The sequence below is a fragment of the Castor canadensis genome, chromosome 8 (genome assembly GCF_047511655.1).
Source record: "Castor canadensis chromosome 8, mCasCan1.hap1v2, whole genome shotgun sequence".
Taxonomy (NCBI): domain Eukaryota; kingdom Metazoa; phylum Chordata; class Mammalia; order Rodentia; family Castoridae; genus Castor; species Castor canadensis.
The window spans coordinates 49,281,340-49,295,341 of NC_133393.1; the positions used below are offsets into that span (position 1 = coordinate 49,281,340).

General features: G+C 43.2%; 1 protein-coding gene across 1 annotated transcript in view; it reads left to right on the plus strand.

The window, feature by feature from the left end:
* Positions 1 to 10,689, plus strand: part of Lyrm4 (LYR motif containing 4) — a 153,601-nt gene extending 142,912 nt beyond the window's left edge. Inside the window, exon 3 of the mRNA XM_074082975.1 lies at positions 10,282 to 10,689. Coding sequence (XP_073939076.1) covers positions 10,282 to 10,350 — 69 coding nt within the window. The 3' untranslated portion in view covers positions 10,351 to 10,689. The remainder of the gene's footprint in view (positions 1 to 10,281) is intronic.
* The last annotated feature ends 3,313 nt before the right edge of the window (positions 10,690 to 14,002 follow it).

The following is a 14,002-nucleotide window of genomic DNA, read 5'->3' on the forward strand; positions in this document are numbered from 1 at the left end:
CATCCTATAATCCCCAGTAGATGGGGGATTTAAAAGTAGCAGACCATTTAACCATAGAGTGCAAGAAAATGGTGTTTTTAGTTATCAGGAAGAATTGCACATCACTTAATGACAGGCTATATATCATTCATTGGCTAATGAAATGTCACTAACCAATTTTGTACTGTGAGAAGATTGTAGAGTGCACTTACACAAATTACCATATGCTATCATATCACCAGGCAATATGAACTTATGGGACCAACATCATATATATAGTCCATCTTCATGCTAAATATCATTCTGCAGCACATGACTGTATGTTCTGAGCAGCTTTCCTGTGCCTGGTCTCGCAGCCTGCATGAGCTCATCCTAGAAACCTAACTGGGAACGACGGGAGATTAAGAAAGGACAGAAGACAGAAGACAAACATGCAGAAAGTGGGAGTCAGGTGGGCTGGGCACGCTGATGGAGACACACAACAGCCTCATCTACCTCCAGTGAGTTTATTATATACAGTGACAAGCAGGGAGGTAGAGCAACAGTTCTGGAGTGGGGGCGTGACACTGTAGTTATCAACAGGGGGAACCTGCGATTGATACTCTCTGGATGTAAACATCTTAGGAAAAGCAGCCATGCTGCATTTTGCCCTTGCCCTCTTCTGCGTTTGGGGGCCGTGTCCATCCCAGCCTGCAGGTTATCTGACATAGCTGTGCTCATGTCAAGTTCTCATAGGGGTCTCATACTCTGCTGTCCACAGCCTGGCACTGTCCTAACCTGTGTTGTGAAGGCAGCTCAGTCCAACAGTGCAATCCACCCTCCCACCTCCTCCCATCAGTCCCAGTGCTCACTTGCATTTGCAGTACAGGGTCACATGAGCATCATGTGTGCATTAAATGTTCTGAGGGGGAAAGAGCCCCTTATAGAGAGGGGACCAGGGAAGTTTTGACACTGGCAAGCTTTTGTAGGGTAGACATGGAGTGAGCCTTTTTGGTAGATTAGGCAAAGACACTGAAGTTGGAAACCCACAATCTAGAGGCAGTTGTAAGAAGCTGTCTGGGTGACAGAGGGTGGACAACCTCAGGGAGGACTTTGAAGAGCAGATTTTTGAACAGAAAGAAGCATATTCATCTTTATGCCCTCTTAACACCACTAACATCAAGATCTGATTCATTTTTTGCCCCAAAAGCCATAAAATTGGTGTATCTGAGTGGATTTTTTTAAGGACTCAGAATATAACTTAGCGACAGAATGCTAGCATGTGTAAACTTCTGGGTTCCATCTCTAGCATTACAAAAAAAATTTTTTTTTAAATGACAGGATTGTTTTTAAAAGATCTACTTCACCCTTCAGTGAAGGTGAACTGTAGGTTTGGTTTGTTTTCAGGTCAGGTCCCTTCATTCTGCAGGATTTTCTATGGAGGCTTTTGCATGGGCTGAACCCACCTCACAGCTGTGTGGGGCAAGAGAGCACCTGTCCCACAGAGGTCTGTCCTCCAGGTTGGTGGCATTTATAAAAAGGCAAGTGTCGGGTGCACTATCGCACTAAGCGCTTTTATTTGGAACACAGCCAAATAATCAGTGTCCTTGTTCTATCTTATGCACAGAGACTGGCCTTTAGCAAGCCCAGGTTCACACAGCATGTTGTGTGGGGTGAGACACATTGGTTCTGTCGCAGGACACATGCTGCTGAAGCCTCAGATGGGCCACTTGAGGTACTGCCAGTTGAGCAGACAATTGAACCACTTTGTAATAGCCATCAGGAGCCTGGATGTATTTACACTTACCTAGTAATGCTACATATATAGAAACTTGCATAACAGAAAGTCAGATGCAATAGGAATGTGCCAGTCCTAGCATTAAGTAGAAATAATGTAAATGTTCATCTTATGAGAGCTAAATAACACGTAATGCATCTCCATAATGCGATATTAATATCATGATATGAAGTTAAATGGAAAAAGCAAGTTGCAAATTTAAATACTGTGTTTGTATACACACACATTTTAAACCTATATATGAATTAATAGACTAGATAGGAAAAATCCAAAATATTAACAGCCACAGCCCATAAAGCAATTAAATATCTGGGCAGGAAAAGAAAAGAATCTTAAATCTCTGCAGTTTAAAACTTGGAAACTTTGATAGTATGTTAATAGCATCTTCTAGTAATAGGGACATTGTTTCCATTCATTACAGACTATATCTTACCTTAGCACTCAACTTTTGTTTTCAGTAGTCATATGCTCAAAAACTAAAGTTCACAGTGTACATTCAAATCAATTAGTTAGTTTACTTGTATAACAAGTAACCCAAATAGCAATAGCTTTAAAAAGCAGAAGGTTCAGTTTTTATTTTTATTTATTTAATTATTTATTTTTGGTACTAGGGTTTGAACTCAGGGCTCCACACTTGTTAGGAAAGCACACTACCACTTGAGCCACTCCGCCAGTCCTATTTTGTATGGGGTTTTTTCAAGATAGGGTGTGTTTGCCTCAAGCTGGCTTCCATCCACAATCTTCCTGATCTCTGTCTACTGAACAGCTAAGATTACAGGCATGAGCCACCAGCAAGGGTTTGTTTTTCTTCCACATAAACTGTAAGGTATCAGGGCTAAAATAGTGGCTTTGTGGTCATTCAGTTACCTCATCTGTCCCAATTCTTGACTCATATATCAAACTTTATCTCATCACTCTAGGTGGCTGCTGGTGTTCCAGCCACCTAATTCATATTCCAGGGAAAAAAGAGGCAAAAGTGGGGAGAGATGATAGTATAAAACTTGCCTTACACAGCATGTGCAAGGCCCTGAGTTTGATGCCCATTTCCCCATTACAGGGCACTGGGGTGGACTCCAGATACTCCACTCATGATGGCAGCTAACATCTCAGTGAACACCTCTAGCTGCAAAGGAGGCTGAACGGTATAGATTTATAGCTATACACATTGACCTCTCCTTCTAGGAGAGGAGCATACTAGGTAAGCCATAATTCTCAAGTTTTAATAATACAGTTCATGATTTTTGCAGTAACTGCAACTTTACTACAGTGATGTGTATTGGTGCTATAAAGAAGTTAGCATTGCTTGGGGAACAAGCAAAGCAGCAGCAGCAGCATTTTGAAAAAGGCACTGGGTGCAGAGATCAGGAGATCCTGGCTCAAGGTTTTGTTCCTCCTTACATTGACTTCTCTGGGCCACCATTCCTTACTACAAAGTGAAGACATTGATCCTTAGAGTCTCTCCGCATTTTGGTCTCAATCTTGTTATTGATTTCACCTTCTGTGCTTTACCATGTGGACCTCTGACCCGCTCCCACAACACCTGCTGCCACCTCTCTTTTCAACCAAAATCATGTCACCTACACCTACACTTTCACTGTCCTCTTACCTGGACCCCTGGCTACAGCCTTGTCCCCGTCTTGTTCACTTTGGTGCCAAGATAAAAGGATCTTTTCAGACATAGATGAGTCAGGCAACCCTCTATTGGTAACATTTTAATGACCTTCATTTCCCCAAAGATGAGTTGGCATCCATGATGTAGCTCTAGTCTGCCCCTGCCCACCCCTCCACTGTCAGGCTTGCAGACCCTACGGTCTTTGACAGTCTTGGAAGCCTAAACCCATCATGTGCTTCTTGCCCCTCTCTCAGCTCCACCTTCTCACCTATAGCTTGTACCCCTCTGAGACCTTCCTTACCCAGCCACCTCCTCTGAGAAACCTGTACTAACTCTGTGGGGCTGTCACCCCTTCTGTTTCCTTATACCCTGTGATCCACATTGGCCAGCACTTTTTAGATCATAGGGCAGGTCTCTCATTCCTCTTCTATCCTTCTCCAGGACACTGAGCTTGCTGCAGGCAAGAATCATACATCAAGGCTCCCCTGACCCAATGCCTGGTACTGGAGGTGCTCACTGCTCAGTGCTGAGTGACCAGCTGGCACTGAGCACCCAGGGCTCCTCCATGGTTTGCTGGGTCTCTGATTCAACCAACACCTTTCACTTTGTGCTAAAGGTGACCAGCTTTCCACCTGGAAGGAAGACCCCTGCCTGTCTCCATCTGCACTGCAAAGCTACCTGCTCTTGGTTCCTTGCTCACCTTCTGCTCTGTGATCTACTGGATGCTGTTATCTGCCCAGATTGTCCCAGACCTAAGTACACAGGGCACAGTTTACTAGCCCTGCCTTTAAGGAGCCCCAAAGCAGTTGGTGGTGGTGGGCATGAAAAAGAGAAGACAGACATGAATTTGAGAATATGTCTCATATAGGCCATATGCATAGACCACACATGGTCCAGACAGGCTGCACAGAGAGGAGAGCAGGCTTCACTAACTTACACCTGGTAAGTTACCTCACCTATGGGTAGCAGATGGTGAAGAGGTAGAAAGCCGCCCTTTCTGGAGTGGGCAGGAAGCCAGTCACACCTCCAGTTGCTGTAGCACATTCACTCTCCCTTCTTTGTGCAGTGATGATTCCATAACCAGATTCCCACCAGCTGCTCAGGGACTCACACCAAGGAGGTGCCACACTGGCTCATAGACTCACCACAGAGGTATCACAGTGGCTCAGGTACCTACACCAAAGAGGCGCTCCACTGGCTCAGGTACTCACACCAAAGAGGCACCACACTGGTTCAGGAACCTCATCCCATAGGCATACCACATTGGCTTTTTACCAACTTAGTTAAGAGCCCAGATTATTGGACCAGCAAAGAACTGTAACGATCACCTAGTAGTGTCCAGGCCTCTCATTTTATAATGAAGATTGAAACCAGAGAGAGCATGAGGAGAATGTTACCTGGTAGGTAGTTTACCTGGTAGGTAGCAGAGAGTCCTCATTCTCATGCCAAGGCACTTTGTGAGGATCCACCTTTTCTTCCAGTGTCAGAAGTAGATCAACACTGAATCATTCAGAGTCCACATAGCTGTTAGGAGATGTGTCCAAGGTGGATCCTGGAGGTATGGACAGTGCTTTTAGTTGCAAAAGCTGAGAGTCTGAAGGTGCTCAGCTGGTCCAAAACCATCCAACATATAAACTCCTCCTCAGTCCTCATTTTCTGCTGCTCACAAGGACAACTTACTGCTGCCCCAAGTAACCCATCTGTTTTAGAAGAGCTCTGTTAAAAGAGCTCTTCCTTACACCATCTCATACTTCTGCCTGCATTGGAACCTTAAAAAGAATGATGGTAAACCCAGCCAAGTGCTCAGGGAACAGTAACTGTTGACACTTCTATGAAGGGTACTTGAAGAACCCCCCACAACATCATTAAGTATAAAACAACATTAAGTATAAAACAACAACAACATTAAGTATAAAACAAGCTCCCAGGTAATCAAACCATTTGCACTGCTAGATAAAAAGCTCATATAGCCTAGTTTAATTATGGGGACATTTCCCCCAAAATACTGGTATAGGTTATTTTTTAAGGAATCATTGCTACTTTATCCTTTCTTTACTGGAAACCATTTGACAGTGGCCCATAGGTCTGTTAAGGATACTATGAAAATGAAAACCATATAATATTCAGGGTGGGTAAAATCTCTGGCCTTCTTTAGTAGGGGACATAGGCTCCAGCTCACCCAGCAGCTATTTCAGGTTGTCAAGAAGGGAGCCCCAACTAATCCCTGCCTCCACTCATTAGGATTGTGTCAAAAGCCGTATCACAAAGTAAAAAGTAAAGACAAGAAACCCTATCCAGCTAATGCCAGGACAAAATGTGGTCTGCAGACCAGCAGCGGCCACAATATCTGCAGCTTCTGGGAGACACATCATCCCAGGTCCACCCTGTCTTTAACCCCACCAGGGACAGCAGCTAACTTTATTTGCATTACTCTTAATGTAACACCCTTTCCACCCCAGCATAGACAAAGCACGTCTGCTTTATACAGCAAGCCTTTTTTTGGGGGAGGGGGAGGGTAGATAAACAAATACCATGGTTATCTTTATTTTTTTTATTCATATGTGCATACAATGTTTGGGTCATTTCTCCCACCTTCCCCCAACCCCTCCCTTACCACCCACCTTGCCCCCTCCTTCTCCCCCCTACCCCCTCGATACCCAGCAAAAACTATTTTGCCCTTATCTAATTTTGTTGAAGAGAGAGTATAAGCAATAATAGGAAGGACCAAGGGTTTTTGCTAGTTGAGATAAGGATAGCTATACAGGGAGTTGACTCGCATTGATTTCCTGTGCATGTGTGTTACCTTCTAGGTTAATTCTTTTTGATCTAACCTTTTCTCTAGTTCCTGGTCCCCTTCTCCGATTGGCCTCAGTTGCTTTTAAGGTATCGGCTTTAGTTTCTCTGCATTGAGGGCAACAAATGCTAGCTAATTTTTTAGGTGTCTTACCTATTCTCGTATCTCCCTTGTGTGCTCTCCCGCTTTTATTTTGAGATCAAAGTCCAATCCCCTTGTTGTGTTTGTCCTTGATCTAATGTCCACATATGAGGGAGAACATACGATTTTTGGTCTTTTGGGCCAGGCTAACCTCACTCAGAATGATGTTCTCCAATTCCATCCATTTACCAGAAAATGATAACATTTTGTCTTCTTCATGGCTGCATAAAATTCCATTGTGTACAGATACCACATTTTCTTGATCCATTTGTCAGTGGTGGGGCATCTTGGCTGTTTCCATAACTTGGCTATTGTGAATAGTGCCGCAATAAACATGGATGTGCAGGTGCCTCTGGAGTAACCTGTGTCACAGTCTTTTGGGTATATCCCCAAGAGTGGTATTGCTGGAGCAAATGGTAGATCAATGTTTAGCTTTTTAAGTAGCCTCCAAATTTTTTTCCAGAGTGGTTGTACTAGTTTACATTCCCACCAGCAATGTAAGAGGGTTCCTTTTTCCCCGCATCCTCGCCAACACCTGTTGTTGGTGGTGTTGCTGAAGATGGCTATTCTAACAGGGGTGAGGTGGAATCTTAGTGTGGTTTAATTTGCATTTCCTTTATTGCTAGAGATGGTGAGCATTTTTTCATGTGTTTTTTGGCCATTAGAGTTTCTTCATTTGAGAAAGTTCTGTTTAGTTCACTTGCCCATTTCTTTTTTTTTTTTTTTCATTTTTCTTTTATTATTCATATGTGCATACAAGGCTTGGTTCATTTCTATCCCCTGCCCCCACCCCCTCCCTTACCACCCACTCCACCCCCTCCCGCTCCCCACCCCTCAATACCCAGCAGAAACTATTTTGCCCTTATCTCTAATTTTGTTGTAGAGAGAGTATAAGCAGTAATAGGAAGGAACAAGGGGTTTTGCTGGTTGAGATAAGGATAGCTATACATGGCATTGACTCACATTGATTTCCTGTGCGTGGGTGTTACCTTCTAGGTTATTTCTTTTTCATCTAACCTTTTCTCTAGTTCCTGGTCCCCTTTTCCTATTGGCCTCAGTTGCTTTAAGGTATCTGCTTTAGTTTCTCTGCGTTAAGGGCAACAAATGCTAGCTAGTTTTTTAGGTGTCTTACCTATCCTCACCCCTCCCTTGTGTGCTCTCGCTTTTATCATGTGCTCATAGTCCAATCCCCTTGTTGTGTTTGCCCTTGATCTAATGTCCACATATGACGGAGAACATACGATTTTTGGTCTTTTGGGCCAGGCTAACCTCACTCAGAATGATGTTCTTCAGTTCCATCCATTTACCAGCGAATGATAACATTTCGTTCTTCTTCATGGCTGCATAAAATTCCATTGTGTATAGATACCACATTTTCTTGATCCATTCGTCAGTGCTGGGGCATCTTGGCTGTTTCCATAACTTGGCTATTGTGAATAGTGCCGCAATAAACATGGATGTGCAGGTGCCTTTGGAGTAACAGTCTTTTGGGTATATCCCCAAGAGTGGTATTGCTGGATCAAATGGTAGATCGATGTCCAGCTTTTTAAGTAGCCTCCAAATTTTTTTCCAGAGTGGTTGTACTAGTCTACATTCCCACCAACAGTGTAAGAGGGTTCCTTTTTCCCCGCATCCTCGCCAACATCTGTTGTTGGTGGTGTTGCTGATGATGGCTATTCTAACAGGGGTGAGGTGGAATCTTAGTGTGGTTTTAATTTGCATTTCCTTTATTGCTAGAGATGGTGAGCATTTTTTCATGTGTTTTCTGGCCATTTGAATTTCTTCTTTTGAGAAAGTTCTGTTTAGTTCACGTGCCCATTTCTTTATTGGTTCATTAGTTTTGGGAGAATTTAGTTTTGTAAGTTCCCTGTATATTCTGGTTATCAGTCCTTTGTCTGATGTGTAGCTGGCAAATATTTTCTCCCACTCTGTGGGTGTTCTCTTCAGTTTAGAGACCATTTCTTTTGTTGAGCCCTAGCTTTTTAGTTTTATGAGGTCCCATTTATCTGTGCTATCTCTTAGTTGCTGTGCTGCTGGGATTCCATTGAGAAAGTTCTTACCTATACCTACTAATTCCAGAGTATTTCCTACTCTTTCCTGTATCAACTTTAGAGTTTGTAGTCTGATATTAAGATCCTTGATCCATTTTGAGTTAATCTTGGTATAGGGTGATATACATGGATCTAGTTTCAGTTTTTTGCAGATGGCTAACCAGTTTTCCGGGCAGTTTTTGTTGAAGAGGCTGTCTTTTCTCATCATATATTTTTAGTGCCTTTGTCAAAGACAAGTTGGTTATAGTTGTGTGGCTTCATGTCTGGGTGCTCTATTCTGTTCCACTGGTCTTCATGTCTGTTTTTGTGCCAGTACCATGCTGTTTTTATTGTTACTGCTTTGTAATATAGTTTGAAGTCAGGTATATGATACCTCCAGCATTGTTCTTTTGACTGAGTATTGCCTTGGCTATTCGTGGCCTCTTGTGTTTCCATATAAATTTCACAGTAGATTTTTTAATCTCTTTAATGAATGTCATTGGAATTTTGATGGGAATTGCATTAAACATGTAGATTACTTTTGGGAGTATCGACATTTTTACTATGTTGATTCTACCAATCCATGAGCATGGGAGATCTCTCCACTTTCTATAGTCTTCCTCAATCTCTTTCTTCAGAAGTGTATAGTTTTCCTTGTAGAGGTCGTTCACATCTTTTGTTAGGTTTACACCTAGGTATTTGATTTTCTTTGAGGCATTGTAAATGGAATTGTTTTCATACATTCTTTTTCAGTTTGTTCATTATTAGTGCATAGAAATGCTAATGATTTTTCTAGGTTGATTTTATATCCTGCTACCTTGCTATAGCTGTTGATGGGGTCTAGGAGCTTTTGAGTAGAGTTTTTTTGGGTCTTTAAGGTATAGGATCATGTCATCTGCAAATAGGGATATTTTGACAGTTTCTTTACCTATTTGTATTCCTTTTATTTCTTCTTCTTGCCTAATTGCTCTGGCTAGGAATTCCAGTACTGTGTTGAATAGGAGTGGAGATAGTGGGCATCCTTGCCTGGTTCCTGATTTTAGAGGGAATGGTTTCAGTTTTTCTCCGTTAAGTATAATGCTGGCTGTAGGTTTGTCATATATAGCTTTTATATGTTGAGGTACTCTCCTTCTGTTCCTAGTTTTCTTAGAGCTTTTATCATGAAATGGTGTTGGATCTCATCAAAGCCTTTTTCTGCATCTATTGAGATGATCAAGTGGTTTTTGACTTTGCTTCTGTTAATGTGGTTTATTACGTTTATTGATTTTCATATGTTGAACCACCCCTGCTTTCCTGGGATGAAGCCCACTTGGTTGCGGTGAATAATCTTTTTGATGTGTTGTTGAATTTGGTTTGCCATTATTTTGTTGAGGATTTTGCAGCAAGCCTTTTCTGATGGGAGAAGCCATTGTAGGGGAAAACAGTCTTGTCAGGTGAGGGGCTTTGTGCACATACGTGCACGAATGTGCTAAGGGGCTCAAGAAAGCCTCGAACACCAAGGCTGGTCACCAGTGCCCTTTTAGAAACAGGGAATGGTTGTGTGGATCTCTAACTTCCCACAGCAAGGAAAATGGGATAGGGCGGTGGGGTGGGTGCAGGGAACTAGAAAAAGCATATCTGGTGATTTACTTTGCCCCACAGTTCAGTTTCAGAAGGGAGCATCCCTGCCATGACAGGAGTTTGCTTCTAAATGTTAGGGATCAAGCTTAGAGTTGAAGGCCAGCCTGGACTACATAGCATGATCCTGTCTCAAAAAAAAAAAAGAAGTTAGGAATGCTCTTTCTAGGGTTGGAGGTATGACTCAAGAATAGTAGAGCACCTGCCTAGCAAGTACAAGGCCATTAGGGTCAAACCCCAGTACCACCAAAAAACAAAGAAATGGTCTTTCTAATCATTCACGGCTCATAGTCCCACAGTGCTTGACCTGTGCCTTTTCTTTGCCTTTCAGGTCCATATTGGCCAACTATATTCAACTGACAAGCTTATCATTGAGAATCAAGAGAAGCCCAGGACCTAGGGAGCCAGGGACTAGCCACTAACAGCAGCTGTGGACCATCTTTAGCATCCATTCTGTGTGCAAGCTGGGGACTTCCAACACTGGCTGAACTTAGCCTCTTGATCTGCCTGCCCTACAGGAGTACAGATAACTGAGTCACGTTTCCATCCTATTGCAGCCTTAGTGTAAAAGGATGGCTGTCAGGGGTTAGAATGAAATGCTGGAAGTTACTCAGAATAATGCTATGTATTATTGTGTGTTCTCTTCACCCCATCCCATCTTGCAGCTCATCCACATTTGTGTGAAGCATTTGCAAACGTTGTTTCTTGATCCTTAACAATAAACAGAATTGCTTCCCTATTGTTTTGGAACAATTGGACCCATTATGATTAATGCACATTCATTTCCTGCCTAGGCAGGGCCTTCAGAAGAGGGAACCCAAACGGAGGGTCCCACCTGGAACTGAAGATTCCTTTTATGAAGGCAAGTCCAAGTACCAGCTGAAATTTTGGGGACAGTGGGGAGTAGGTTAGGATGAAGGGGTTCAGGATACACTATGACTTATGTTGAACTCAAAACAACAGCAAAGGTGGCGGGCATGTGGGTGCACACTAGGATGGAGTCCTGTACAGCCTGGCCACTCGGAGTGAGGTGCAGGATCTGCAACTGCAGACACCCAAGCCCTCCTCCCTCCCCTTGCACATGAGAATCTTGAGTCTGACAATTCCCAGGGTGGGAAGAGGGGAGAGATACACACTGAGCGAAACCTAGGACTTGCTGTATGCAAGTATAGGTATAACTGGTCATCAGAGTGTTTTTAAACAGACAAATCTCTGGTACTTCCCTCCCTGGGGATTCTGAGTCAGTAAGTGAGGGGTGAGACATAGCAGTTAACATGCATTCTGAAAGTGTTTACAGTGATGAGCTGGTTTGGGGAACCATTGCTCTGAGTATGTTATAGACAATAAAGAGGGCATTTGTACCACTTGATCCTGGGAAGCAGGTTTCAAACATAGGAGTATGTTGCATCACTTTCTTGACTTCTAGGGAGTTTACAAGGGACCCAGATGGAGTGGTTTCTGATTTCCCTTTGTGTACAGTGCTAAGTGGAGTCAGACATCATATTAAAGTTTGAACAGGCTCATAAATAGCGCAGGTCCTGCAACACCTGCTACAGTGCCACCTTATTTCAGTTTTCATGGTCATTCATGAATAGTTATTTGAGCATGAGCAGTCTGGGCCCACACCCTTGTCACCCTCACCTTAAAAGTCACAGGTGCTCATGACCTCGATACAGTGTAGATTTTGTCATGGTGATGCATTTTAAGTAGGTGAAGTGTGTAACCATTCTGTTTGTCAATGCAACTTTGGATTTCAGCATAGTCTTGTGCACCTGCAAGACTGATGAAGATCACAGTGGGTTCCAGGTCTTTTACCCTCCAAATGAGGCACTCCTCAAAGATGCAGTGCTAGAATGGCTGGGGTTTTGGCCTGGGTGAACACAGGTGATGCGGAAAAGGCAGTCTCATCCCTCGATGACTGTCACTTGCCCTGGTGGTTGTGGCCCTCCTTTTCCACTCTGCATCAGAGTACATGGTACCTGCCATCCAACAGGGATGGTAATGGATGACACTTCTGATTTACACTTAATTTAGGCAACTGCTACTTAGAAACCAAAGTCCAGGTTTGAACCTCTCCCCTAAAAAAGTCAAATTGCAAGCAGAATGACAGTTCTGTGGGAGACTTTCCTCCAGGTTTGGCGGCAAAGGCAGTCACAGAGCAAACTTAACTTGTTCCACAGACTTTTACCAGAAGGCTGCTTTTGTATTAATTAAACCACGTAAGTGGGTTTGACATGGCCAAGCCTTGGTAAATACAGAGCTAGTTTTTGTAACTCAGATAAAATGAACTGCATTTGGATTCTGCAGAAAGATATGAAGGAGAATTCTGTGACAGGAAAAGCCACAAAGAGAAGTCATGTTTGCCCCCCACACACACTGCAGATGCAAGTCTGCCAGGCAGAGCCTCACATTGAGTATTCACTGAATGCAGAGGCCCCCAGCTTAATTCCAGAGCTTTGGATAAAGTGGTGTTTGTATAATGAAGCGTTCTACCCAGCTCCAGGGCTTGGGGTAAGGGAATGAGAGCTGTGCCACCCACCACAGGTGGCCTTAGAACTCTCCAGAGTATGACTACTCTGAAGGTAGAACTCAGGCTGAAGTCTACAGATCACTTTCAGTATCAGCAACTAGTAAATGAGTTCACCTTTCCAGAGGCAAAAAACTTTGGCCAAGGCTGGATGTTGTACTCATCATGGTCTAAGGCTAATCCAGGCAAAGTTAGCACAAGATCCCATCTGAAAAACAAACTAAAAGCAAAAGAACTGAGCGTGTGGCTCAAGTGGAAGAGCCTTGCCTAGCAAGTGTAAGGTCCTGAGTTCAAAACCCACTGGGGAGCGGGGGGAACATTGGCCTAGACAAGAACCAATCCCTAGACCTTCAAAGACATTGGGTTGGCCTGGGTATAATGATTTAGTACTTGGGAAACTTTATATGATGAAGTACATGAATGTCATACTGATGGCTCTTGCTGTCTGGATTGTGTAACTGAAAGGGGCATTATGGAATTGATATACACTGGTTTCTGTACACTCTGCCCTGCTACCCTCAAGCATGCTAGGCAAGCACTCTGCCACTGAGCTACAGTGGTTCTAAGAAGTAAAGTTAACAAGAAAGTGCAAAGATACATTTTGTGACAGAATGAGCTGCTTTTTTTGTTAAGTACAATCAGCCCTCTGTACTCTTAGGTTCCACAGCTGTAGATTCAATCAACAACAGACCAAAAATATTCAGCTTTTTTTTTTGTTTGTTTTTGCAGTGCTGGGGATCAAATCCAGCACTGCAAAAACAGTTTGCCTTATGCCTGCTAGGCAAACATTCTACCACTGAGCCACTAGCTCCAGCCAAAATATATTCAGGAAAAATTACATGTATAAACATGTAATTTTTTTTCCTTGTTATTTTCTAACCAATACAGCATAACCTGCTCACATGGCACTTACAATGTAGTAGGTAGTATAAGTAATCTAGAGATTATTTAAAATATACAGGAGGACTGTGAAAGTTCTATGCAAATTCTACGCCTTATTATACAAGGAACTGGAGCATCACAGATTTCGGTGTCCATGGTGGGTCCTGGAACCAGTTCCCCACAGATACCAAGGGACCACTGCACCTCACAAAACTACCACTAGCTTTCTAGATTAAAGGACATCTTAGATACTGAGGCAAAGATATAAATAAAGCAGAAGCCAAAGAAAAGTCAAGGGCTCAACACAAAGCAGAAGATGGAAGCTTTCCTACACTCAGGTTAATGTTCTCTTTGAATTTGGGAATTCTTTGGGGCCTAACCCACAGTCAGGGACAAGAAATCCCTTGATAAATACGGCCTCAACCCAGATGATCAGATCTCTACCCCAACTCCATACTGGGGCTTGAACTCAGATGATTAACTCTCAACAGCCATACAGTCTGAACAACATTTGTAAATATTGAATATGCTAACCTGTAACCTATGTCAGTGGCCCAGGGTATGATTCAGAAGCCACTCAGAGCAGTGCGTTGCCTGGATCATTGGACAAGCACATCCAGTGAGATCTCACAGGTGAAGCTGG